Source organism: Cygnus atratus, chromosome 6 (genome assembly GCF_013377495.2).
Source record: "Cygnus atratus isolate AKBS03 ecotype Queensland, Australia chromosome 6, CAtr_DNAZoo_HiC_assembly, whole genome shotgun sequence".
Lineage (NCBI taxonomy): Eukaryota > Metazoa > Chordata > Aves > Anseriformes > Anatidae > Cygnus > Cygnus atratus.
In genome coordinates this window covers 35,088,983-35,114,675 of record NC_066367.1, presented here as the reverse complement: position 1 = coordinate 35,114,675, position 25,693 = coordinate 35,088,983, and the positions used below count along the sequence as shown (strand labels likewise).

Here is a 25,693-nt window from a genome sequence, read left to right as displayed (position 1 = left end):
TTTTCAATGATTAGTAGTGAATTTCCCAGGCTTACAGAAAAGTCAATGATTTCTGCGGAGGAACAAATCTATTCAACATCTATGTATAGGTTACCTAGAAATTAACAAGTTTAATCAGATGTATGTAATGTATGGTTTAAACTATTTTTGGTTAATTCAACTTTACTAGACTTTGAGATAGCTAAAGTATTTATGTATACAATTAAATTTTGAGATAGATGGAGCCATATTTGTTCTTTTCCTTAGTGTAACATAATAAAAATTTGGTGATATCTGGCTGCTGATAAACTTGACTCATGAGAGAAGTGTTCAGTTGCCTGTTTGCAATTCAAGAAAGATTTGCTTTTGTCATTTTAAACCTATTGTGAAATTGCCTTTTTCTTGATACCTGTGATGTTTTTATTCATGTTGCCATATATCTATACCTAAATCACTGTCAATTTTTATATACATTATGTATATATATTTCTTCGAGGATTTTATATTCCTAATGTTATTTGCACAGAACATAAATGTGAGCTTGATGGCAAACAATGGATCCAACAATTTACCAGTTTTTGTTACCTTTTGCAACATAAATCCTTAGATCAATTTTTACTGCATTACTTCTTAAAAATTGTTTTAATCCCAAATCTTTTTTTTTTTCTTTATATTTCAATGTTTTTGTTTTTATTTTGGAAAAAATATACAGCCCTGTCCCACCCCAGATTAGGACCTGGGTACACTGAAGAAAATGTAAAATTTCCTGTTCAGTTCAAGATGATTTTAAGCAAATATCTTTCAGTATTATATAATGCAAGTTACAAGAGATGACATTTTTTAACAAATGTGATGGATATGTGCATCCAGTCCAGGTCATTTGAGTGCCATACTCCCACGCATGTACCCTGTCATGTATATGGTATAGGTTTACTAGGTTACCAGCTGGGCAATAAAAGTTCTTTTATGGATCCTTTGTGTTTTAAGCCTATTGAAATTCTCAGGTGATGAAATTCTCTGATAAACCTTCAACTTCACGTTTCCATGTACCAAATGTAGCCTGAAACAGAACTGTTGTTGGATGACTATCATTATATTTTCAGCTTGTATTAACTGCTGTAGCTCAAATAATGTGAAACTCAGGCGTTTCATCTATTATATATTAGAGGCATGCAGGATAAACCTTGCATTTGCACTTTTTTGGAAACAGAATTTTGTCTGTTCACTTTTGATGTCTTTTCATTTGTACTTGTAAGATGCTGCTACCTTTTGTCACTTAGTCATTATTATAAGAGGATTTCCATATTGACACTAGTGTAATAGGAAGTTCTTTACTATGTATTTTTTAATTTATGTTTAAGTACTCAAATTTTTTATTGACTGCATTGCTGATCTATTGTAACAATGATAACCATTCTAACTGCATCATCATTAAATACAATTTAATATACTGTTTTCAGTTGCTTTTCTGATCATTTTCTTAGGAGAAATGCTTTTCTGTTTTTCTTTTCCCAGTCAATCATAGTTGTCCTGAAAATCAGTTTAAATGCCAAAATAATCGCTGCATTCCCAAGAGATGGCTTTGTGATGGAGCTAATGATTGTGGTAATAATGAAGATGAATCAAATAAAACCTGTGCAGGTAAAAACTTTACTTAATTCCAGCTCCATAAACTATTCAGGACTGCTCTAAGCTGAACTGAACCAGTCTACTTTTATTAATCTGATTATTGCCATTTTAAATTAATTCAGATGTTGATACACCTAAGGCTGGAATACAAATTATGTTTCACTTAATCCATGTGCTCGACTGTTCTTTCCGAAGTAATTCAGCACTTAATCTATCCATATAAGTTGACTGTCAAAGCACTAATTAGTTGCATACTTGTCCCCACTAAATCTTTTTTGGCAGTTAGAATTGTTTGTTAACATGCTGTGATGAGTAAATTTTATTTTATGCTGACAAAAGCGTAATTTCTTACTCAATTTCCTTTTGGTATCTTGAAAATTGTTTTCATTTGCATTTGCAATTTATTAACTATGTAATGGATTTATAAGGAAATACCAAGAGGAAGATTGTTTACTAATTCCACTAAAATAAATCATGGAGTTCCAAATCTTGAAGTGAGTGTTGCTGCTGGTCAGTAGTGTACACTAAACAATCATTATGTACAAAATATCAGACATCAATAAGCTGATGGCCATTTTAAACTGAAATCCAGTGATAGCATGTTACCCGAACTCAGTTTGCTTGATTTAAAATTTCCTTTTCTGTGTACTGGTTGTTATTCGTGTGGTCTGGCTAAAAAACGTCTAGCACAAATACAGACCTGTAAAGTCCATGTGTCCATTACAGTGTTACTGCAGATCTTAATATATCTTGATATCATTTGATATTCAACTGTATGATTGCAGAATAAGAGTCTGATTTGAAGACCATGCTTTGCATCCCTGTGTCAGTTGGCTGTGGTTTGAATTTTGTGTTCTTTTTCCTTTTATTTTTGCACTGTCAAACACTATTCACATTTAGAATAGTTCTCTGAACTATTTTAAGCTTGTATTCTATTTTGTTTGAGGCTATTTTTGTGAAGAAAAAGGAAAGGTTAATTGAATATAGCAAATGAAAAAGTACTCTCTTGATTATTAGGGTTTCTAATGTATGAGTCTTTTTTAAGTGTAGAGTCACATATAGATGAACTTCAAACGCTTAAATCTGGATCAAAGTCTGTGTCATTATCACTGGCATTGTAGTTACAGGTTCACATTTTGAACAAACAAATAGTGTCAGCTTTCTATGTTAGACTGATGACTGATGATATTCATCAACTTTCAAAACCATTTCGGTAGTTACATAGTATAATTTCATTTAATGATCTTTTTTTCTTCTGAGAAAAGACATACATTGTATACTTTAATGAATCATTACAGTTGCATATTTGCAAATGCAAAGATTCCAGGAACAGTAAAGTCAGGCACGTTATACACATGCTATATTTTTTTCTGTGTAAATAACAATCTCAGTAATCGTTTATCTTATGAAATACTGTTTGTAAATAAAAGACTTAAAATTCCAATTACAAGCTAGAATTTTTCATACACTGCTTTTTGTTTATTTCAACTCTAGCACTGTTATTTTATCAAGTATTACTGCTCTTCTACCACCTAGTGTTGTACATTTAAATGTAAAACAGTGTTTTCTTCAACATCGGAAAACCACTAAGAATTATACAATACAGAGGTAGAACACAGTCCTGCAGATTACCTTAATTTTCTCTGAAATCAAAAGAAGTGAATAATGTTTAGTCAGTCAAAGTAAAATGAACAACCAGGCCAGGAGATGCTATCTAGATTTGCAACTTCTACATACAGACATGCACCAAAAGACCTAACAGATTTAGTCCATTTCCCTTGCATTTTTGGAGTGTTTTGTCTTGACAGCAAGAACATGTCAGATTGACCAGTTTGCTTGTGGGAATGGACGCTGTATTCCAACATCGTGGCTGTGTGACAGGGAGGATGACTGCGGAGATGAAACTGATGAAATGACATCCTGTGGTAAGTGAATTTTCTCTTGGCAAAAGGTAAAATTATTCCACAGAAAGTTCAATATATAAGGTTCTCTTTTAATGCAAGCTGACACATAGAAAGAGTCTGAGGGGTCTTCTTTTTCTTTTTATATGAACTGAAGATACTCTTTCTGAAATGACAAATACAATTTATTTGATTAGTAAATAAACCAAATGAAGACTACATATTCTATTACTGAGTTTTTAATTACAATACCAAATATGCAGATCAGTTAATACATTTCTAATTTACAATCCATTATTAAATACTGTCACCTTCATAAACTGATCTTTATCTCAGCCGCATACCTGGGCCCACTCAGCATAGTTTGATGTCAAAAAATCAATGTGCTATTTTGCAGAAAATGGAATCTTTCTTGGTTATATAATGAGATACTAATTATTAGCAGCTCTGATGATTCCTGCTTTACTGAGATACTGCAAAGAGAGATGCACTCTTTCTAATCAGCTGCTTCCAAGCAATTAAAGTTTTTATAAGTCAGCATGACTGCCTTCATCTGTTTGACAGGTCACAGGTAACTGCCATGAGTCTGAGTGCAAAAAGGTCAATGAGCTGTCTGCAAAATATTGTATCAGGGTGTTACCTGTTTACAAGGTAATATTTATGATATTATTTGACTTAGTAGTATGGATTAGTAAATCAATCCACTTACTAATTAGTAAGTGTGTTGCAATATTATAGGACATGTTTCTGGAATGACTTTTCAAGAGTTTTTGAGAAAGAACGCTGAGACAGAATATTTTCGTAGCATCAACCATGCAAACATGAAGTGATAGGTTGTACACGAAGTAAATAAATATAAACTATATTTGTTAGGATACTTAGTAGTTAGATCTGTATTTTTTTTCTCAGATGTATTAATATTCTAACTTAGTTCACTGTTACAAAAATACATTGTTTCTTAATCAAAATCAAACTATGAAAACACTATCGTTGATTTCATTTCCTTTTTTTTTTTTTCTTTTGAAAATTCTTACTGATGTAAACTTTCAGCATTGTTAGAGTTCTGTTACTGATAACAGTTTTTCTGCAAAAATCTCAATACCGATGAAGCCCTTCCAGTGGGAAGCAAGAAAAAAGCACGTAGAGAGTAAATACATAAATGAGAGTGGCTGATACCCGTGTGCTCCACAAACATAAATCTCAAGGTCCTCAGCTGCCAGAAAATCTATAGAGTAGGATCCAATCAGTAAATTGTGTTGATTCATAATCCTTTAAGTTTGTTTAATTTTCAACTATTCATGACTGGCAGTCAGCTAATACCCATTAGTAGAGTTTACATTGTTACTTTTTAAGGCCATGTGTAATTTTCAGCACTATTTTCTTTTATAACTGCATTGAAGATCTTTCAAAAATTTTATATGTACATAGTTGTTATGTTTCATGGAGTATTAACTTGTTTTCTCATCTTGTTTCTCATTACTTTTTAACAATTTGTTAAGAAAAAAACACTTATTTGATATTGAAAGTACTTGATATCTGATCAATAGATGAGAAATTTGATAAAACTGGAAAAAAAAAACAAAAGTATTATGTGAGTGAAAGTGCATTAGGGTAGGCTTCTAATTGCCATGCTTCAAATCAAGTAAGATCTGTTGCCTGCCGTGTACAGAGATAGAGAAGGTGATTGCAGTGGACTTGCTTTATTTCAGTCTCTGAAATTACGGTGTTTTCTGTAATGGTACAGCATGGCACTTGATACTGTAATAATTTCTGTGACTGGCCATACCTTGTGTTCTTGGTCAATTTATAGATCTTAATATTATCTTTGTAAGTTCTCCTCATGTTTGGTATGGTATATCCTGTCAGCTTATCTGGAATATTTCTTCAGATCATTTAATCAACAATTATTTTACCTGCTATCTTTCAGTTTAGCCAAATTTTACCTATGTTCCATATTTTGAGATTTTGCTCTTTTATGCCTGAGTACTGTGGTTGTAAAATATGTCAAATATTTGATTTTTCATTCTGCCTTACAATTTGATGGCTAATGGGTAAAGGCATTGCTGCCATCAAAAATATTTAGCTTTCCAATATTCTTTTATGAAACAGTTTAAAATTCGTCTTGTATTTAATAGTTACAATTACAAATAGTTTTTTACCTGCATCAGTCATCATCATCCTTGAACATCTACATTATTTGTATCAGAACAGATTTTTGGTTGTCACTGTAATGTGTTCCCCCAAGAAACAAATGTTATGTTTAACAACAACAAAAGACTCTCTAAGAGTGATTGACAAACTTTTGTCACTTTTTTGGTGTTAAATTTTCTTCCCACCTCTTTCTTGTGTTGAAGCAGAATAATCACTTTAGTCTTACAATGTTCTTGGTGATCTCTAAATATTACTAGTTGATGTAGCTTGTTTGTTGGTTTAGGTGTGACTTTTTTTTAAGCTAAAACTGTCTCTGAGCTGCTATAAAAATAATAGCTTTTGTGTTAGCTATAGCACATTTTCTGCAACAAAGACAGCAAGAGACAGCAAATCTAAGTCAGAGACTCATTGACTAAATATTTCACTTCTTGTTATAAAGAAATGCTATGTTTATGTAGCGTGTTTAAAAAGATCAGAAAAACGCTTCACTCCTGAGTGATTATATGGCCTGATTCTCAAAATCTTTGTGAAGTTTAGCTTTATTTCGGCTCAGTTGTAACAACACTAGAACAATATAATGTAGCTGGAGACACCTAATGAGGAATCCACTTGGTGATTTGCTGTAGTTTTTGGCAGTTTTGTTGTAGCTGACAGGGCTATGCCTCATTTCAGATGCTACTTTCTGTTGCATTTAGGATGTTCTTTGTCGGAACTTCCAACCAGAAAGTCCTCAGTGAAGGAAGAACTTGCCTTTAGCAGTTCAAGTGGATTGGTAATATCGTTGTCTATGGTTTGTGTTAGATATCTAACACTTTCTGAGAAGAATCTTACTCTCTTGAACGTCTCTATAGAGAGTTTAGGCTCATCCACACTCGTTTTGAATCAAGTTAAACTTCCAGATTATTTCCTGTAAATTTGTAGGTTTTGTCAGGTGGATCTTGTATTTTCCAAATGGAATGGATACAAGCACAGTTTAACATGTAAATAGTACGAATGTGCATACCTTGCTACGTCATTGGTTTTAGAAGAAAAAGAAATCTGAAAAAAACTCATTTTATGCAAAAGCATATTACACAATCTTAAAAACAAAGTTCATTGTAATAGATGACTCTCTGTGAATGATAATGTCTGTTTTCTACTTTTTTTTTTTTTACAGGAATACATGTAGGAAATGATTGTAAATACTGACATTTTAATTTTGCATTCTATTATGTCATTGTGCAGTAACTTTTATTTCTTGACTGTTCTTTTACTTTGTACTTAACCTTCTAATTTTATAGTCTTCTATTTCCTATCATTTATTGGCAGTTATTGCAATTGGGGAACCTTTTTTATATAAATAAAAATGCTGAAAACTCAGTTTGTATCAGTCATAAAACTAATGGCAAAGACAGGCCTGGTCTGATGGGAGTATAGGACCATGACATATGACACAGAATAATACACTTCAGTGGTCCACATTGATGAAGGATAGGTATTGGATGGTGTTTATTGTTAAAAGCCTTCCCCCCCCCCCCCTTTTTTTTCTCTCACTTTCTCGCTCACTTTTTCCTCCTTTCCAAATTGCCTCAGGCAAGTGCAAGTGCAGATGTTTTTTATAATGTATTCGACTTGTGTAATTTATGCATGCAGGAGGTTGAAAGAATCATCTCAGATGATGTACATTAAATAAATTTTGTTTTTGAACACTTTCACAGAATTCCCAACATGTGAACCATTAACTCAATTTATTTGCAAAAATGGAAGATGCATTAGCAGCAAATGGCTCTGTGATTCAGGCAAGTATCAAGTGTTCTTAATCTGAAATGAATAGGGTAGATCTTACTTTGATATTCATTCTTTTCTTATGAGACTAATATTACCAGTTTGTCTTGCAACTGGTTCAGAGAATAAGTATAGTAGTTCTAAATCACTGACCTAATATAGAAAGCAGCAAAATTGAAGGAACATTCAGGAAACAGTGCAGTGGGATATGGTGATAGTTGCAAATAGTGTATTCCGTAAAATGAATTGTGATGCAATCTTCAATTATTTAAAAACAAAAACAAAAACAAAATGTTGTTTATGAAAGTATTTTCTACTTTTAGAAAACAAAGCTGTTCCAGTGACAAAATACCTAATTTGTTGTTCATGGGCAAGTTCCACTTTATAAACAGCAACTAAGAAGGAAGGTCAGGAAGGCTTTATGATATAGTTACTTCTTTTGTCCTAAAGAGAATATATCTGAATGACAGCTATTCACATGAATATTTTTCCAGAGCTTGTGATGTGGGAGGGATATCATGCCAGTTCTGACAACATTGGGTTGGTTCTTCATCCACCACATAATTTGATATTACTGTAATTTTATGACGCTGACTGGAATTCATAGCTGTAAATGGACAAAATCCCCAAATTATCACAGTGTGCTTGCTGAAATTCTGTGTAAAGGAAACCCTTTAGTGTTTATCTAACATACTTATTTTTTCCCTCTCTTGGTGATCACAATCAAATTACAGGAACTGCCTTAAGATTGTTGTAATGACTACAACGTTAAAGTAATGAGAAACTACTTTTCACCCTTACTTTCATGCTGCTATCTTTCTCTAACTCTCACTGTTGCAAGTGCATAGAAAAAAAAAAAGTGATACTGCTAAAAATAATTGTTGACATCAGACTTTCATTTTGACTTATATACAGTTCTATGCTTGCTTGTTTATACATGTATTTAACTGTCTAACTTAAGGAATCACTGAGAATAAAATAAAACAGCTTCATTTGGGAGCATCTGTAGTTGACTAAAGAAATGAAGAAAATCTACAGCCCTCTAACACTTTACTGGTATCTGTGACTGAATAGCTAAGTGTGAAGAAGTGTAAGGGGCTTAGACTATCCAAAATGACAGAGGGGCAAGAGACAGAGTTAAGGAACTACATGTTCCTTCACACGTAGGCCTTGCAGAGATCTTGACAGACGAGAAGGCTGGGCAGTCATCAACTGCATGAAGTTCCGCAAGAGAAAGTTCCAGACTCTGCACCTCGGAAGGGGCAACCCTGGCTGCACGTACAAGCTGGGGGACAGGCAGCTGGAGAGCAGCCCTATGGAAGAGGATCTGGGGGTTCTGTTGGATGGCAAGTTAAATAAGAGTCAACAGCATGCCCTGACAGCCAAAAGGGTCAACCTTATCCTGGGGTGCGTCAGGCATGGCACTGCTAGCCCACAGAGGGAAGTGATTGTCCCGCTCTGCTCTGTGCTGGTGTGGCCCCCCCTCACGTACTGTGTGCAGTTTTGGGCACCACAGCATAAAAAGGACATAAAACTAGTAGAGTATGTCCAAATGATGGCTATGAAAACAGTGAAGGGTTTAGAGGTGAAGCTCCGTATGTCTCTATGAGGAGCAGCTGATGTCCCTTGGTTTGTTCAGCCCAGAGCAAAGCAGGCTGAGGGGAGGCCTCATGGCGGCCTGCAGCTCCCTCACGAGGGGAGCGGAGGGGCAGGCGCTGAGCTCTGCTCTCTGGGGACAGTAACAGGACTCAAGGGAATGGCATGGAGCTGGGACGGGGAGGTTCAGGGTGGGTGTTAGGAAAAGGTTCTTCACTGAGGGGGTTGTTGGGCCCTGTACAGGCTCCCCTGGAAAGTGGTCATGGCACTGAGCCTGCTGGAGTTCAAGAAGCATTTGTACAACACTCTCAGAATAGGGTCTGATTTTTGGGTAGTCCTGTGTGGAATCAGGAGTTGGACTTGATGATCTTTATTGGTCTCTTCCAACTCAAGATATTCTGTAATACTGTGTATTAGAAATAAGTTTACTGTACTTTTGTGGGAAGTTAACAAACAGACTATTTTATTTACCACATTATTTTTTCTCACCTTTCAGAAATAGTTTATTTCTCCTGACATCTTTTATTCAGGTTTTGTATCTTTTAAAATTAAAAAAATAAAAATTAATATTTGCAGATGATGACTGTGGCGATGGAAGTGATGAACTGGGCTGTATTCATTCATGTTCTGCTGATCAGTTCAGGTGCTATAACGGCAGATGTATCCCAAGCCATTGGGCATGTGACGGTGACAATGACTGTGGAGATTTTAGTGATGAAACAAAAACAAACTGCACCAAGGAAGGTAGCTATTTTCTTCTTCCCACATTTTATTACTGGTAAATACAGAGAATGTATTATTATAAATACAAAGGACCCTAGATAGGCTACATACTGTGTTTCTCTTGTATTTTCAATAGCAATGAAACAGTGAAGAAGTCCCTAACTTGCAATAAACACGCTACAAATTGTGGCGTTAAGTTTGGCTGTATTGCTGACAGTCATAGTGAATTTAAACATCATCTTACCACATTTAAAAGTCTACTTTTGGTATGATTTGTAGTAGACATCTCTGTACTTTTCTGGGTTAACTCATGGTCTTTATCTTTTCTTTCCTTGCTCACATAGTTGACAAACTTCCATTTAACTCTTTGAAGATGTCAGTCTTACTCCCCACCCTCATACACTTAAGTGAACTGAGGAATTTGCCCATTTATTTTTCTCTCTTTGTACCTGTTATTCCCTGTGGAAACCTGCATTTTATTTGTAAACAGAAATATTTAACAGAATATTAAGGTAGGGAAGAGGAAGTGGGAATAGGTAAGAGTGGTAAATGGGAAGGGACAGTTTACGTCATTACCTTGTCTTACACATTTTATGATTTAAGGGGAAGTTACTTTCTGGAATCTCCTTGGTACTCAACACAGGAAGCAATTTGATTAGTTTTACAACAAGCTTTGAAAATTTGAGATGTAATAAGATAATACAGAAGGATATCACAGAAGAATGCATTAAAAAAAAAAAAGAAATGTATGCCAAGAGAAGTTTCATAGTTTTACTTTACTGAATTATGATAAACATGATGTTTGTCCTTTTGACGGAGGTGCATGCTACCTAGATAAAGAGCCAATAAAGAATATTCCTTAAGCTACTGTTTACATTTTCTGTTTTGTTTGTTTGTGTGTTTGTTTGTTTTGGTTGATTGTTTTTTGTTTTATGTAGTAACTCTCTCATTTCTGTGTTATTTAAATATTAATTTCTGATAGTATTGATGAAACATAGAAATGTTTTAACAAACTACAGCCACAATCAAATGTCATACTTTGTATTTATTTGGGTGGGGAGGGAAGGGGAGCATGCGTGTGGCAAAGGATAAACAGATAAAAAGAAGCTAATATATTCTTCTCTCATAGTTTTCTCAGTGATTTTCCCACAATAAAATAATTGTACTTGATTTTATTGGTCCTTTTTACGAGTCTACATTCTATCTGCAGACCTCATACAAATAGATGGATTAGCAGAATGTACATGAGTAAAGTTCTTAATTTTTATATATTTGAAAATATATTATTATTTATGTGTATCAAAATAATTGGTCTGGTACTATTGATTTGCCTCCCTATTCACTCCCATCTCTTTTTATACAATACCATGTTACATTGGGACTTCGGTCACTGTCTGAAATAGGTGTTTTATACAGTCATCAACAGTTCTTCTGTATCCTGCTCTGCTACACGGTATACACTTGTACAAGAACTTTTTATTGATTTATTTATGATAGAATGCAAGAATTATGGTTATTTAGGAAAAAAAAAGGAAAAAAAAACGGTGTTGAGTTATACTTGGGTACTCTGGCTTTGGCTTTGATTAGTAAAGGGGATTCCAATTCATTGTAAACTTTGCATAGAAAAAACTCACATGAATATATTTTTCATTGTAATTCTCATTTTTCTAAGAAATTCCCTCTCCTGGAAGATGCAATGGGAAGGAATTTCAATGCAGTCCTGATGGGAACTGTGTTCCTGAGTTGTGGCGCTGTGATGGAGAAAAGGACTGCGAAGATGGTAGTGATGAAAAAGGCTGCAATGGAACTATACGTCTGTGTGATGAAAAAACAAAGTTCTCCTGCAAGAGTACAGGTATATATTCACAAATATGTTTTGCTCTCACTTACTAATACTGTGTTTGTGTTTCTGTATGTGACTTGGTCATAAAGGTACTATGTGAACAGTGCTTTTAGTGTTTAATACTACTGAGATGATGTTACTCGTACTGGGAGAAGAGAATATGCTTCCCTAATCTCTTTTCTAATTTATGATATAAAATGGATGGCTTTTGAGATTATGTAAAGCTGAGACTGTTCTCTTGATAGTACATTAAAACAAATACATAAATGTAGCATTTGATAATGATTTAAATTCCAAGTGTTTGCTTCCATTTTCCGTCTTTGGCACTACAAGTGATTTCATTGAAATTATGTAAAGTAATTAGTTAGAAGACTTCAAAGAATTAGAACTACAGCATTGGAAATTTTAATGACAACATTGAAAGAAAAATGTATTCTCTGAGAATGCTTAAAATCTAATCTTGCTACTTACTTTAAAAAATCTGAAAATAATATGACTAGCTAATGTTTACATTAGGATATTTTGCAAAATCATACTTAAAAAGAATATGAAATGTATATAGGTTGTAATTGTACTAATCATTTTTTCAATTTCTTTCAAAGCTTAATGAAATATTGGCAGTAAAACAACTTTTAAAAACAAAATATAAATTGCAATATATATAATAAGTAGTAATTATAGCTGCCATTAGTAATGGAAAGAAGAACATGTCCTAGTGTCTGTGTTATAGCTGAGCATGAGAAATGTTGCAAAATAGAACTCTGACTAGGAGTATTTGCAAATTTGTGTGGATACAGTAAAGTACTTTATTCAAATTTACAGTATGAACAGAGTAAATTTTTAATATGTGAACTACTTCAGCATGTCTTAGAAATGCTTAGTTGCTTGCTGCTACTTGGCTTTTAAAGTTACAGAAATCATAACATCTAAATAAATATGAAAATTAAAAATATGAAATACAGAATTTTGTCTAGACAAAATAAAACACTTTCTTTAGTATTCTTGCAGTTTCCATAGCTATGTATTTAAGTAGTTTTAAAATGAAATACCTTCAGTAAGTGAAAAGAGATTCTTCCCTTTTAACAGAATAGTCTTTTCCCTAAAATAGCCTGATGGGAACCCTGAAAGAAGAAAGGCACTTCCTTATGAAGTGTAATATCTTTTTTTTCCTGAAGCTTAAATGGGGAAAAGTTTTCAAACTATTTTTCCTCATTGTACATTTAACCATGTTTATAATCATGTGCAATGAGTGCAATGTCTCAGTCAGTTTGTGGTATGTAAGATGAAATGTGAATTCTCTGGCAGCAAAAATTTTATTTTCATCAAACATTTGCTGAATTTAAGGATATACGGCTTTCATTTATAGGAAAACTCGATCATGCTTGTTGGTTGTGTGGAATCATCACTTCAGGAATCAGTTCTGACAGTTCCATCAATAACTTTTTTTTCATTGTTTTCCTTCCACCAGTCCTGGAAAGAGCAAAATTGCTGTTCCAGAGGAAACATGTTGGTAATGCACTGTAACAAGAAACTGCAAAATCAAATTTTTATTTAGTTACTTTTCAATTTAATTCTGCATGGTGGGACAAATGAATATTAATGGTGTTATGAGAAATAGTTTATGTCATAATCCTCTCATGATTCTCAGATTTCAGAATGTCATTTTCTCTGTGGATTATTTTAAGCAAATAATAGTGTCTAGCTCCTCACACTTGTGAGAATTGTTCATATTAAGAGAAATGGGCTAATTTTCCCTTTATATATTGCTAGGTGGTAGTGTCCAATTTACTAATTCAAAATATAATAGGTCTGCTTCAAAAGAAGGGTAAATTAATCTGTTAATTTGCATTAATGGATTTCAGATTGACATTTCTCATTTTTGCTGGAACATCACACAGTTGTTTGTGGAGATGCGATAAACAATGTTAGAGTTCTGAGCAGCAGTAGTGAAGGAGGTACATTGACTACCTTAGATTAGCTACCATTGGGCTGCTTCTAGTCCACTTTCTGCTTTTAAATTAAATTAGACTACTTCTAAGTTAGTTTAGGCTAAATTAGATTAAGCTAAAATTAAACTAAGTATTCTAAATTCAGATTCTGTCCTACAAATTTTTTACAGGTATGTACCTCAACTCAGATTTATGTACTGCAAAAATCTATACTTTTTATTCTGTTTCCTACTTGCAGATTGCAGTACTGGACCAAAACTAAAATCTGTGCAATCTCACTTAAAAATTGCTCTAATGGTAGTAGTATTCAAGTACTTCTGTGAAGACAAATGTAAAAAAGTCATGAATATTTCAGTTTAGTAAGCAATAGATCTGAACTGTATTGTACATTTTTCATACTTACGGCTTTTTGTATTTTGTTGAAGAAGCAGTTAATTCTGTAGGTCACCATTTTTAATGCTATCCTGTGGGCTATCATTTTGTACTTTTTTTTTTCCCCATGTGTTAATAATATACCAGAGGAAAAAAAAAATGAAGGAAGAAGTAGTATTTATTTGAGTGGGAAAATAAGGAATGTACACAGAGAGGAAGTAACCAGTTGGTGATCATTACAGTGATATTGGAAGAGGAGGACAACAGCAAATAATACTGTCTGAATGTGGAATATAAGAGTCAAAATGGAAGATTGTGATATGGGATGAGTAGAGGAGAAAATTTCTCTTTTCTCTCATCCAGGAGATATTTATAAGCATCTGCTTTCAACAAAAAGCTTTTAAACAGCAGAAATTAGTGTAAGAAAGTAGTTTAAGTCTCAAGTGTGTACTACAAAGCAAGTAAGATCATTGACTGACTGGCATAGTTGCTGCATTTTGTTGAACATGTCAGATTAGAACATATGCATTTTTGTGTGAATGAGTTTGGGTCCATTCCATAGGTTAGGAAGGCATTACAGCTTTCAGCAGTTAGGAGCAACTCTAAGAGGAAAATGAATGCAATTAACTGTCCATCAAAGCAGCTTTCCTACAGTTTAATAGATCATCAGTCCAAAAACTCCCTGGGTTCAGTAGACTGCCAAAGACTGAACAGTGTGTAAAAAGTTAATTCTCTGTTGTACTTGCTAATAGTTGTAGAAAATGGAGAAAAAAAAAAAAAAAAAAAGCTGGAGAAGCATTTGGATGAGTCTTTTACCCATAGTTCTTGCTTCAGAACTTCTAATGTACTACTTTACATTTACTTTTTCTGTATTACGCTAAAGAGCTATGGCAAAGAAAAGATATATCCATTGAGGCAGTTAACTTATCATAGAATTTTACAGAAATGGTTTCTAGAAACCAAAAATGTAAGATTCAGTAAGGGGCAGTAAAGCAAAAATAATTGAGTGAATTTGAAGTAATGATTTCAAGAGAGTCATAATATTTCATTAGGTCTGTCTCTTTAGAATTTTGTCAAAGATTAATTCCTTGTAAGTATATTCTACTTAAGAACATGTCATAGCTATCATAGTGATAGCTAAATCATTTAGTTTAAAATATATCTTCATTAAGGTAAGGGAAAGGTAGGAAAACTGATTTGCTCTGTAAACATTTGTATGTATAAAAGATTAAAAAAAAAAGAAGAAGAAGAAAAAGAAAAACAGATTAGGACACCAATTCACTTTGGGACCTGGCATTTGCTTGGTATTCATGTCTTCCATTAGCTTTCATTCTACTGCTGTGTTAGAATAATATATAAAATCAATGTTCATTTCAAGATAATGAATCTAGGCATTTTTTGAAGCAATTTTGATTGCATGTGAGAGCAGACAGCATACATGTTATGTGTACAGCTTTGTTTCCTTGTGTCTGTTCATTCCTATCTTTTTTGGATATTTGGGACTTTGGGACTTTGACCCCTTGGTAGCCTATTTAGGGCTTTGACCATTATTGCAAAAGGGGAAAGCTTTTCATTCTAATTGACATCTCTCCCCGTTTAATTTTTCAGGGATTTTGCATCGGTAAAATTATGTTCTGTTGTTTGAAACCGCATTCTCTGTACTGTGATCCTGAAATTTCAATTCTTGCTGTTGTTCACCGAAAGTGAAAGCAGCCTTGTGGGATGCTGCAGAAACATATTTTTTTCTTTGTTCTTGTACCACTGTATTGTATCATTCTGTGAAGAAGATGGTACCTGTGCAATTAAAAGAAGGTGAAAATAACAAATGAAAACCATTATTCTCATCTTAAGCTAACCAGCAAACAATTATTTTAAAATAAATTGAAATCAGCTGCTGTTTTATGGCAGATAGTAGAATGACAGTTAGGGATGGGTGCTACATTTTGCAGACAGCTCTACAGAATCTCTTTCAAGGTGGTTTTATATGGGACCATGCTGTGTGCAACACAGAGTAACTGATAGCCTGTAGTGGATCAGGCAATGGGGTGCATTTAATAACCAATGGGATGAGAGTTTATTCTAGCTGATTATTTCACTCACTCGCTTGGTATCATATTCAGTCTCAATTTTCTGTTGGGAAGATGGTTGCCAAACTGGGAAGGCTGAACAGAAAGTCACGTTAGTTCATGCTGTTCAGCAGTTTGCAGTTACCAGTCTTGTGTTTAAGTCTTGATTATCACCAGCCATTACCTGGGCATCCACAGGCATTGTTCTCAGTGGATCCCCATGCTTCCAGGATCTTCTGTCCCATTCCAGACAGCCTCTCTAAGTAGTTTATAGGCAGAAGCACAGTGCAAGATCAGCTTCTTAATTAGTTCTATTTGATGTCTCCGTATTAATTGGAGAGATAAGTCCATATCAATTTTGTTCAGTCCAGGTGTTACCAAAATTTACAACCAGCCTTTTGTGGTTGTAGCTAGCAAGTAACAAGTTTATGCTGGAGAGATCAAAAATACAGTTTGGGACCTGACTATGCACACGTGCACACACATACATTCATTGTCTGTTATTCTTTACCTGTTACAAACCCTGGTTTCAGTGATTCTAGTTTACTACCTGTATGTTTTTTTTAAAGATCATTACCATGTTCTCAGCCAAAAGGCTGTCTTGCATCTCTAAATGTTAGTGGTCAGCACAAAGGTATTGGTTTCTTATTTTTTATTTTATTTTTTTTTCCTTTTAAAGACTGAAAGAAATAATCTGAACACTGCTTTGGTAGTACTAAAATCTTGTCAGATGTTTCATCCTTTATAGTTATTCCGTGTAAAAGATAATCATTTCTCTGTCATGTTCTGGAAATGTATTGTTTATACTTCCTAGAAAGATTTTGTTCCCCAAACCCACATAAATAGAATGTCATATCTTGAAACACTGCTCCTATGGAAGGCTGTTGGAATAGAAGATAAAGGAGGAGAGAGGAAGAAAAGCTGAAGTAAAAAAAAATTAAAAAAAAAAATAAAAATAAAAATAAAAACCAGTACTATTTGGAATATTTAACTGAGATTATGAGGATATGTCCTGCCTGTAAGCATTCTTATTCAGCATTGAAAAAATCAGGATTGATCCTGTGTAATGTTACTGACATTTTTTTTTCCAAAGCTTGCTTCCAGTCTGATTTCCTGTGTTTATTTTGTGTCTTTTTTTCTCCAAGGGAGATGCATTAGCAAAGCGTGGCTATGTGATGGCGATATTGATTGTGAGGATCAGTCTGATGAGGATAATTGCGAGGGCTATATGTGTGGACCACCAAAATACCCTTGTGCTAATGATACCTCCATCTGCCTACAGCCTGAGAAGCTCTGCAATGGGAGAAGAGATTGTCCTGATGGATCTGATGAAGGCGATCTTTGTGGTATTTGCTTTAGACACATTTTCCTGATTCCTTGATACCGTCTGTCATAATATTTTCTTTCAAACAAAACTTCTCATGTTAATCTTATGGAAATTTTATCACAGTAGCCTGTGTGAGGATTTATATTTATTTATTTATTTATTTTAATTTAAATCATGCTGTTCTCCTTGATCTATCAGTTTTTTTTTTTTTTTTTAAATAAGGGCAAACATAGCTGCTTAGGTAACTCTTTCATTTTCTGGAGGTAAACAATTTAAGGGGCTCTGGCACAAATGAAAGCACTGAACCTAATGTGCAATTCTCTCAGATTACAAAAACTTGAGTTGATGGAAACCTGTCAGTAGCTGTATAGAAGATCATGAAGAAATGTATTGGGATAGCTGGAAGGCATGAACATTTCTCCGATGGTAACAGAATTTGGAGGTGCTCTCAAGCGTTTTCACTCTCTAGGATCAGTCTTCACTAGGAGACCCTTCAATGGGCTGTGCTGAGTCACCTTAATTGTTTAGCGTAGCTGAGTGAGTTCACTGGCTGGGCAAAAGCTGCTGGAGAGGGCAGAGATTTCCGCTGTCTTGCTCTGTTGGTTTGCAGACTGTGCTGTTAGAGGGATTGTTAAATTCATTGTGCCTCTGGAGTATGTTAAAATTACGTGGTAGCCCCAAATTTCCCATACTGTCACCTGTTCTGTTGTTAGTGCATCATTTAAACTCCAGGTGAAAGAAGATATAGCGTAAGGTCATTTATATTATTTCTGTGCTGTTGCTGTATTTGGACAATCATCTTTCTCCTAGTCGTAGACAATTATGGCATCTATATCCTGTTGGACACAACATAGGGCCCGGCTTGTCTTTTAACAATTGTTACAACTTCTAGATGGTGTGCTATTCAACAACAGGCATTTTACCTGTCTTAATTATTTAGTTTTAAAACAAACCCAAGCATAAAATGAAGGATATATTCAGGATGTGTGGTTTGTCAGGCTGCACCTTTGCATGTTAGATACTTTAAAGAGCTTGATCTTTTTTTTTTCTTTAAAAAAATAAAAATAAAAAAATAAAAATTGAAATCTGAACAAAGGGCTATTAGAAGAAAGTCCTTTTTATTGCTTTTTTAAAATTGGGAAGGGAATAATTCTTGTTTAGAAAACTGTTTTATAAATCTTATCACAAGTGAACAGGGCTTTCAGAAACTTGGTAGAATCAAACAAAATAACTAAAGACACAAATAGATTAAAAAATAAAAATGAAGCCTTGTTTCCGGTGCAACAATGGACCAGTTTGGCACTGCCATTGATTCTGTGATTATCAGTAGTACTATGAGGTAAGGAGTAATTCTATGGCTTTTTTGCTCCATTGATCACAGAATTCCTCACAGACCACTGTACACAATTACCATGCTTTAAATTCAGATTCTTTAAAGGTTTCACAAATCACCATCAATCCATTTAGGAGAGCTTTGCAGATCATCAGTTATGTGCAGAATATAATGTGAGAGCATTGACACAGACGTTGCAGAAAAAGTATTCTCTAGTAGTTGTTAATGGAAAAGAAGGATAAATAAATCCTTATTTGTTTTTATTTATTTATTTTTAATTCTTACTTCTACATGTTTCTTTGACAACGAGTTGTTTATGATATAGATACCTAATGACTAAGAGATGAAGCCTTCCCAAACCCAGAAATTCAAGTATTTGGAGGCAAGGGAAGTATTTGGGAAAGTATGTGTGTTTATTTTTCTATACATCAGCCTTGGGCTAACTCTGTATGGACACTCTGTTTCTTTAGTGAAGAAATAATATGCATGAAAGTCTGTGAAGATGAGTGGGTGTATATATGTATTGTACATCTGTCATGCTAAAATCTTGAAAGGTTGCAGGAAAGCTACAATGCTGAATAGTTAAAAATTAGATCATTTTAAAAATAAATACACGTAGCTGTTTAGCAGATTTAAAATTCAGTTTGCTTTTCTTAGAGGCTTTTCATATGTTTTAGTTGACCCGGTGTCTTTAAGAAGTATACAATATAACTGATGTACCTTGCAGTCCTTAATGCTTTAATTTTTCCATGTTATTTCAGACGAATGTTCACTAAATAATGGTGGATGTAGCCATCAATGTTCTGTGGTTCCTGGAGGAAGAATTGTGTGTTCCTGCCCTGCAGGATTCAGTCTTAGTATAGACAACAAAACTTGTCAAATCATGGATTATTGTACCAAGCACCTTAAGTGTAGTCAAGTATGTGAACAGCATAAAAATACTGTCAAGTGCTCATGTTATGAAGGCTGGAAGCTCAGTAAGGATGGAGAAAATTGCATTAGTACCGGTAAGTTGAATTCAGTTCACTGTTCCAGACATTAATAGCTGTTATGTCCATTTAGTGGTAGGTTGTTGTTTGTTCATTTTTTACCCATTTTTTAATATTAAGTATAGGTTTGGATTATGAAAATTTAGGGCTGATAGGAATCTGAAAAACTCGTCAAAGGTGACACTGTTCGTGATGCAGGATGAAGGAGTAATACAGTATTAGTTCTTACTTTATAAAACATCCCATAGAATGCTAATGCCATATAATTTTTGAGTCATTCAGAGTTTTAAGCATTTTTAAGTATATTTTTGATGCAGGGGAGTTATATATGTATTTATGTTTATGTATGTGTACATATAGAAATATGTATATAAGGAATATAGGGTATTTTCTATTTATTTTCAAGAAAATTATCAGTTTGTGACATCTTGATATTGATTGGTTAAGTGAAGTAAAAGATCAGTCGTCTAATATGTAAATAAAAACAATTAATTTTAACAGAGTGCCTTGTCTTATTACATTCAGACTCCTCTTGCAATCTTGAAGTGTTGCAGAAGTATTAGAAGGTTATCTGGTTTTGAACTCAACAGTTTCAAAAAGCAAACATCTTTAGTGATTATTACTTTTTTCTGTTTTAAATAACATGTATGTGAACAAAAGAATGCAGCTATAGTTCATCATGTTCCAGTTTGTTTGTCACTTGTAGGCCATACAAAGAAAAATGAGTTGAATATTTAGAGAATCAAGGAACTTTTGTCTAAGATTGCAGAAGACATACTTGAAGTTCTCTTATTAGCTTGCTTTTGCAAAAAGAGGCAGTCCTTCTTCCATGACTCCGCTCCCCACTTTCAAGTTAGGCTGTTTCTATTATTTTGCAGCGGTTTTCTGTCACTGGCAAGACACAGTAAATGACAGCCCATAGTGGACTTGCATACTGTGCTTTGTTTAAGAACTGTGAGATTAGAATTTTTGCCATACTTGATCATTGCAATCACTCACTCTCCTTCCAGCATTACATTTGCTAGGTCTCGACCTGCTTTTCCAGAAGGTGGATCACTGCTGGTTTAGGAGAATGAGGTTTAAAATTGTGTTTATTCATTGTTGTGTTGCTTGTCTCGAACATTACTGGTCAGGGTCCTTGGGCATCCCTTAGCATCTCTCTCCATGCATCTCTCTGTTCTCCAGAATCTTTCCCTACTTTCGGGATATTGATGACACTGTTTTACTCCTTTTTGATTCTTGATCAGCCTAATTTATTTTAGTACTGGCATTTCTGAGCGTTCAAAAAACCACACATTCTTACTGGATTACACACACACACACACACACGAAAAAAGGATTAAAAGTGTTATAAAATGATGTTAGTAACTGTTGTAGAGGAATGCTTGAAATTAACTTTAAATTACACCAAATTAGCAGTATTTGAAAGCTAAGGGAAAAATAAAAATTAGAAGAAGAAAAAAATAAATAGACTCACTTCTGCTGAAAAGTAAGAAAATTGAGACAGAGCAAGGCTTCTCAGCTTTTCTTAGGGCCATGTGATATTTCTGCTTAGTATTTAGCCATGTTAGTACGAATCTAAACTTACAAATTGACTTTTCACATCTTATCAATGAATTTAATATTAAATATATGATCTGAGACTGGGGATGTCAGCTGGTATAAAGAAAGATAATACCTTTCTTTAAAGGTATAAAGATTATATCTGAATGTCATCAAAAAAGCAACAAAATTATTCTGTATTTAAAATGTCATATACTTTTACAATTAATAATAAAGTCTTGACCCCTTTGAGTTTCTTTCATTTAAGGCTATGGTAAATACTCCAAAGGATAGAACCTCTGATACATTAGTTGCTGACTGTGCGAAGAGCACTTTAGTAAACTAGTCAAGTGAGCCCAATTTTGGTCTCATCTGTACATTTGTAAGCCTCAAAATGTCCATACAATTTACATCTCTGTGCATGAGTTCTTACATAAACATAAAACAAAGGCTTATAGTTGTCTACTACAACTAGAGTTGCAAGTGATCTTGTGAAGGTCAGCAGTCCCCAGTAATGTCCAAAGTCTTCAATATTACCAGTTGATATAAAGTAAGTCTTAGAATAGCCATATTTGTTTGCAAATGCCTTAAACTCAGAGTATAAGTGTATTATATTAGAGCAGTAACCAATAATCATTCATCCAGGAGAAAAAATGTTTAGAAGAAAATTATTACCTTGCCCTTAGCTACATTTTTTTTTTGGTATCTAAAATAGCACTTTCCTGTATATAGACAAACAGTTCTGTAGTACACAGCAGTAACATGTAACATTAGTATGCAGCACTTCATTTTTTCAAGACACTTTACAAAATATTTAGCTGAGTGTCCATCAAAAATATAATGAGAATACTAATAGACTGAAAATACAGCAATCATTGATTCCCCCCACCACCACCTTTTTTTTTTTTTTTTTCACATGGCATATCAGAATCAAAAAGTCTGTTTGCCAGAGGAATCTAATGAATAACCGGGGTAATATAATGAGTTATAGAAAAATAAGTAAATAGAAATATTAATTTGAGCGTGTTTTTTAGGTTCTCTATCAATGTCTCTTGCAATGCCATTCTCTTCCTATCCCCTGTTTTCCCTTATTTCTGCTTATGTTCTCTTCAGTTCTTGAGGGCTTTATGTGCTGTAGTGTTTTTCTCCAGAGTTTCTTCGCTTTCCATATTTCATGTTTTCAACTAGTTTGCTTTTACTGTTCTGACATGTACGGTTACATTACTGACTTCCCAAAGAATAAATGTTTCATTCACTTTTAAAATTGTATCGATTGAACTAAAAGTAGGCTATAGGGCTTCATTATTCAAATAGAAAGTCAATATAAATTATGTATTTCCATACACTTCTTCCTAGTTTCTGTTGGAACATCCTTCAAAATAAGTTGTGCTGATATATTGTACTTGAACTCTTTTAGATGATAATAGGAAGGAAAAAACTGTTCTTGAAAGATATTTAAATTCCATTTTTATGTTCCACCTTTCAGAACTTCGTATAATAAAAGTTTGATGAACTCAGTAACATGTACTATAGATTTCATTAAAAAGTGACTTTTAGCCTTTCCTAAGCTGTAGAAACTCTGCTATGTGTATTTTTATTGTATTACTAGATACATACTTGGAAAAGAGGATGAATGTCTGTATTCTTGATCTGTTTAAGCTATTTTTAAATTCCATTTTGTTAAAATTTCCAGATAGCTATCAATATTAAAATTGAAAAAAAAAAGCAATGCCAAACTTTATATATTTTTTTTCTAAATTCTTCACAAAATTATCATTTTCTTTTGAGGTAAACTTCAGAAATGCATAGTGTAAGTTGCTTGTTTATCCTACTGTTCTTACAGTAAGCTTCAAGGAAACAATAGGCATTTATTTGGGAAATAAATGTTTCCATTCATATTTTTCCCAAAACTTTCAAGTTAAAACCACTGGAAAAGGTGAAGCATTAGTCTTTCTATACAGTGTTTTTAAGTGCGTTATTCCTGCAAATCTCTTCTATCAGAATTTTTTCTTTCACTTGTTGATGCAGATCAACAGGTCATCTTCATCTTTATATCATGAATTTCATATACTTACTGTATATGATAAAAAAGCATTCATGAAATCAGTAGTTACAGAAATATAGGTTTTTTGTCTACTATATTGTTATCAATGACCATTCTTAAAAGAAAAAGAAAAATGAGATCAGGAAAGAAGAGAATCAAGACGCATTTCATTGAATTCAGCCAAAGCAAGAGTATATGAAAATACACATAATTAATTGGTAAAATACAGAGTATTTGCTCTCAATTTTATAATTCACTGCAATGTAGCTCATTCATAGTTATAAAATTACAAGGTTGGAAAGAACATCAAACACAATAAGAATGCTGCTGTTGTTTATCTGCTTTCAAAGACCTCCAAGACACCTTCAATGGTGAACTCCCAGTTTCACAGAGGAGATACATTTCAGTGCTCCACTCTCCCTTAAGTTTTTTTTTTTTTTTTTTTGGCTTTTCTGAGTCATCTTGCTCCGTTTTAAGCCTTTAATCCTTGGCCTACTTGTTATTTATATAGAAAAGAAGATTTTTCCCATTTCCATATTATCAAACTCTTAAGTCTTTGAAGAATTTTATGTACTTCCACTCATCATCTTACTCTGTTCTTTTTTAGACTAAGCAGTCCCTGTTCATTCTTTCTTTTTCTGCAGGTCATGCTTTCTAAACCTATTAAAAAGCTTGCTAATTTCCTCTTAAATTCCTGTAGTTGATTCACATTCTTCTTTAAGAGTCATGCTCAGAACAGGGTACAGTATTGTAGATTGTCTTCTCTAAAGCTAAGGGGGTAAAATTTATATCATATTTATTTCATATGCAAGCCTTGTGATGACCATATTTACAGTGCCAAGCCATTGCTGATGTAGGTTCAGCTTGATAATTTCCTAGATTCTTCCCTACTGGTCTGGTATCCAATCAATTACATACTTAATTTTATGCAGCTTATTATCCTTGAAGCGTGGTACTTAATAGACACACAGCTATGGGGGGGGTTAGTAAAATTCTGGACCACTCCAATCATACAGACTACTAGACTACTGTGATTGATTGTAACTTCATGTAAAGCAGAGTGATGGCTGGACTTGAGTTCACAACTCACTAGCCAGGCTTCTAGTCAAAAGAAAAGGTATTCTTGTAACTTGCTAAACGATTCTTCAGTTTTCAGGTGTCACCTTGTTTGTGCTCAGGCTTTCATTTTATGAAAGCTTTTGCTTTCAAGTTATAATCATTAGTGCTAGCCATTTGACTGTATTTAAATATCCTTGTCATAGAGGAACCTGCGTAAAACTGGTTTCTGTCTACTTTCTGACTTTTTTCTGGAGAAATTTTGAATTTGCAATCCTTGTCTCATGTTTGTCACAGTATCACTCATTCTTTTTTTATGTAGTATTCCAACAGTGACTTGATTGTATATCAGTCACAATAACCAAAGACCTGAATGCATATCTTTGTATTGTTGCAGGAAGGGAAAGGAAGAGGGGAAATAAAATAAAATAAAATAAAATTTGATCTGCTCATTTAAACCAAAAAGCCTCAAACACCCAAATGGTGTTACTTTGCCTACATGTATTTTCTTACCCATTTCTTCTTGTTGATTTACATTCTATGTACTGTATGTTAAATTTGTTAAGATCACATTAAACTCTAATCCTTTTCATCATTGTATCTGATGATTTGTACCTTACGTTATTTAGTTTGAGGTAGACTTCCTCTAGTTGAATGGAAAAAAAAGCCACCAAGGAAGCACATATTTGTTAGTTTTCTTCTCTTTTTTTCAGTTTTGGTGCTTATTACTGAGAAACATAGAAGAAACTACTGCTGTTTTATATCATGTGTCGTCTTATGCATTGGAGTTGCCTAAAACACAGGTTGTTATTAGCCTGTGGTTTCTTGCATAACGGCTGCCAATTTACCAGAAATTGTGAAGTGCCCTTGAACTGTTTCTCAGGTTTAGATAACTGATACTTGTGAAACTGCTACTAATGTCAGTGATCCCGTTCTTCATTAAATTATTCAACCATAGCAGAGCTTTGAAAAATAGGCTTTTCAGAAAGGTAGTCATTGCTTTAATAAACACAAGGATCATTTGGAAAGGCCAAGGCAGATTATGAAAAAGTACATCAGCAGAAACATAACTCTAGAGAGGTACCTACTCCTTTAACTTAAAAAAAAAAAAAAAAATGTACACTTGTATTGCATTCTAGGAGAAATAACTGGAAAACACACACACACAAAACAAACAAACAAAAAAAGCACATCCACTTTCTGGTGGTTCAGTGTGAAAAACTTTGTTTATTAGTGTGGATATATTGAGTTTATTTGAAAGTTTACAGAGACCCATTAACAAAGCTACTTGTCTGAAAAACTTTCCCTAATCTGAACTGTGTAAGAATTATATACAAAATCAATTTTATAGTATGGTTGACCTACACAGAGAGCTTTTGTATGTATTTACATGAATTTTTTGAATAGCAAAGGAAGGAGAACTTTAGTG

General features: G+C 33.8%; 1 protein-coding gene across 1 annotated transcript in view; it reads left to right on the top strand.

The window, feature by feature from the left end:
- LRP1B (LDL receptor related protein 1B) overlaps positions 1-25,693 on the top strand; it is a 509,529-nt gene that overhangs the window by 275,012 nt on the left and 208,824 nt on the right. Inside the window, 7 exon segments of the mRNA XM_050711674.1 lie at positions 1,495-1,620; positions 3,417-3,533; positions 7,358-7,438; positions 9,597-9,764; positions 11,416-11,598; positions 17,119-17,319; positions 19,395-19,640. Of these exon segments, the coding sequence (XP_050567631.1) occupies positions 1,495-1,620; positions 3,417-3,533; positions 7,358-7,438; positions 9,597-9,764; positions 11,416-11,598; positions 17,119-17,319; positions 19,395-19,640 (1,122 nt within the window).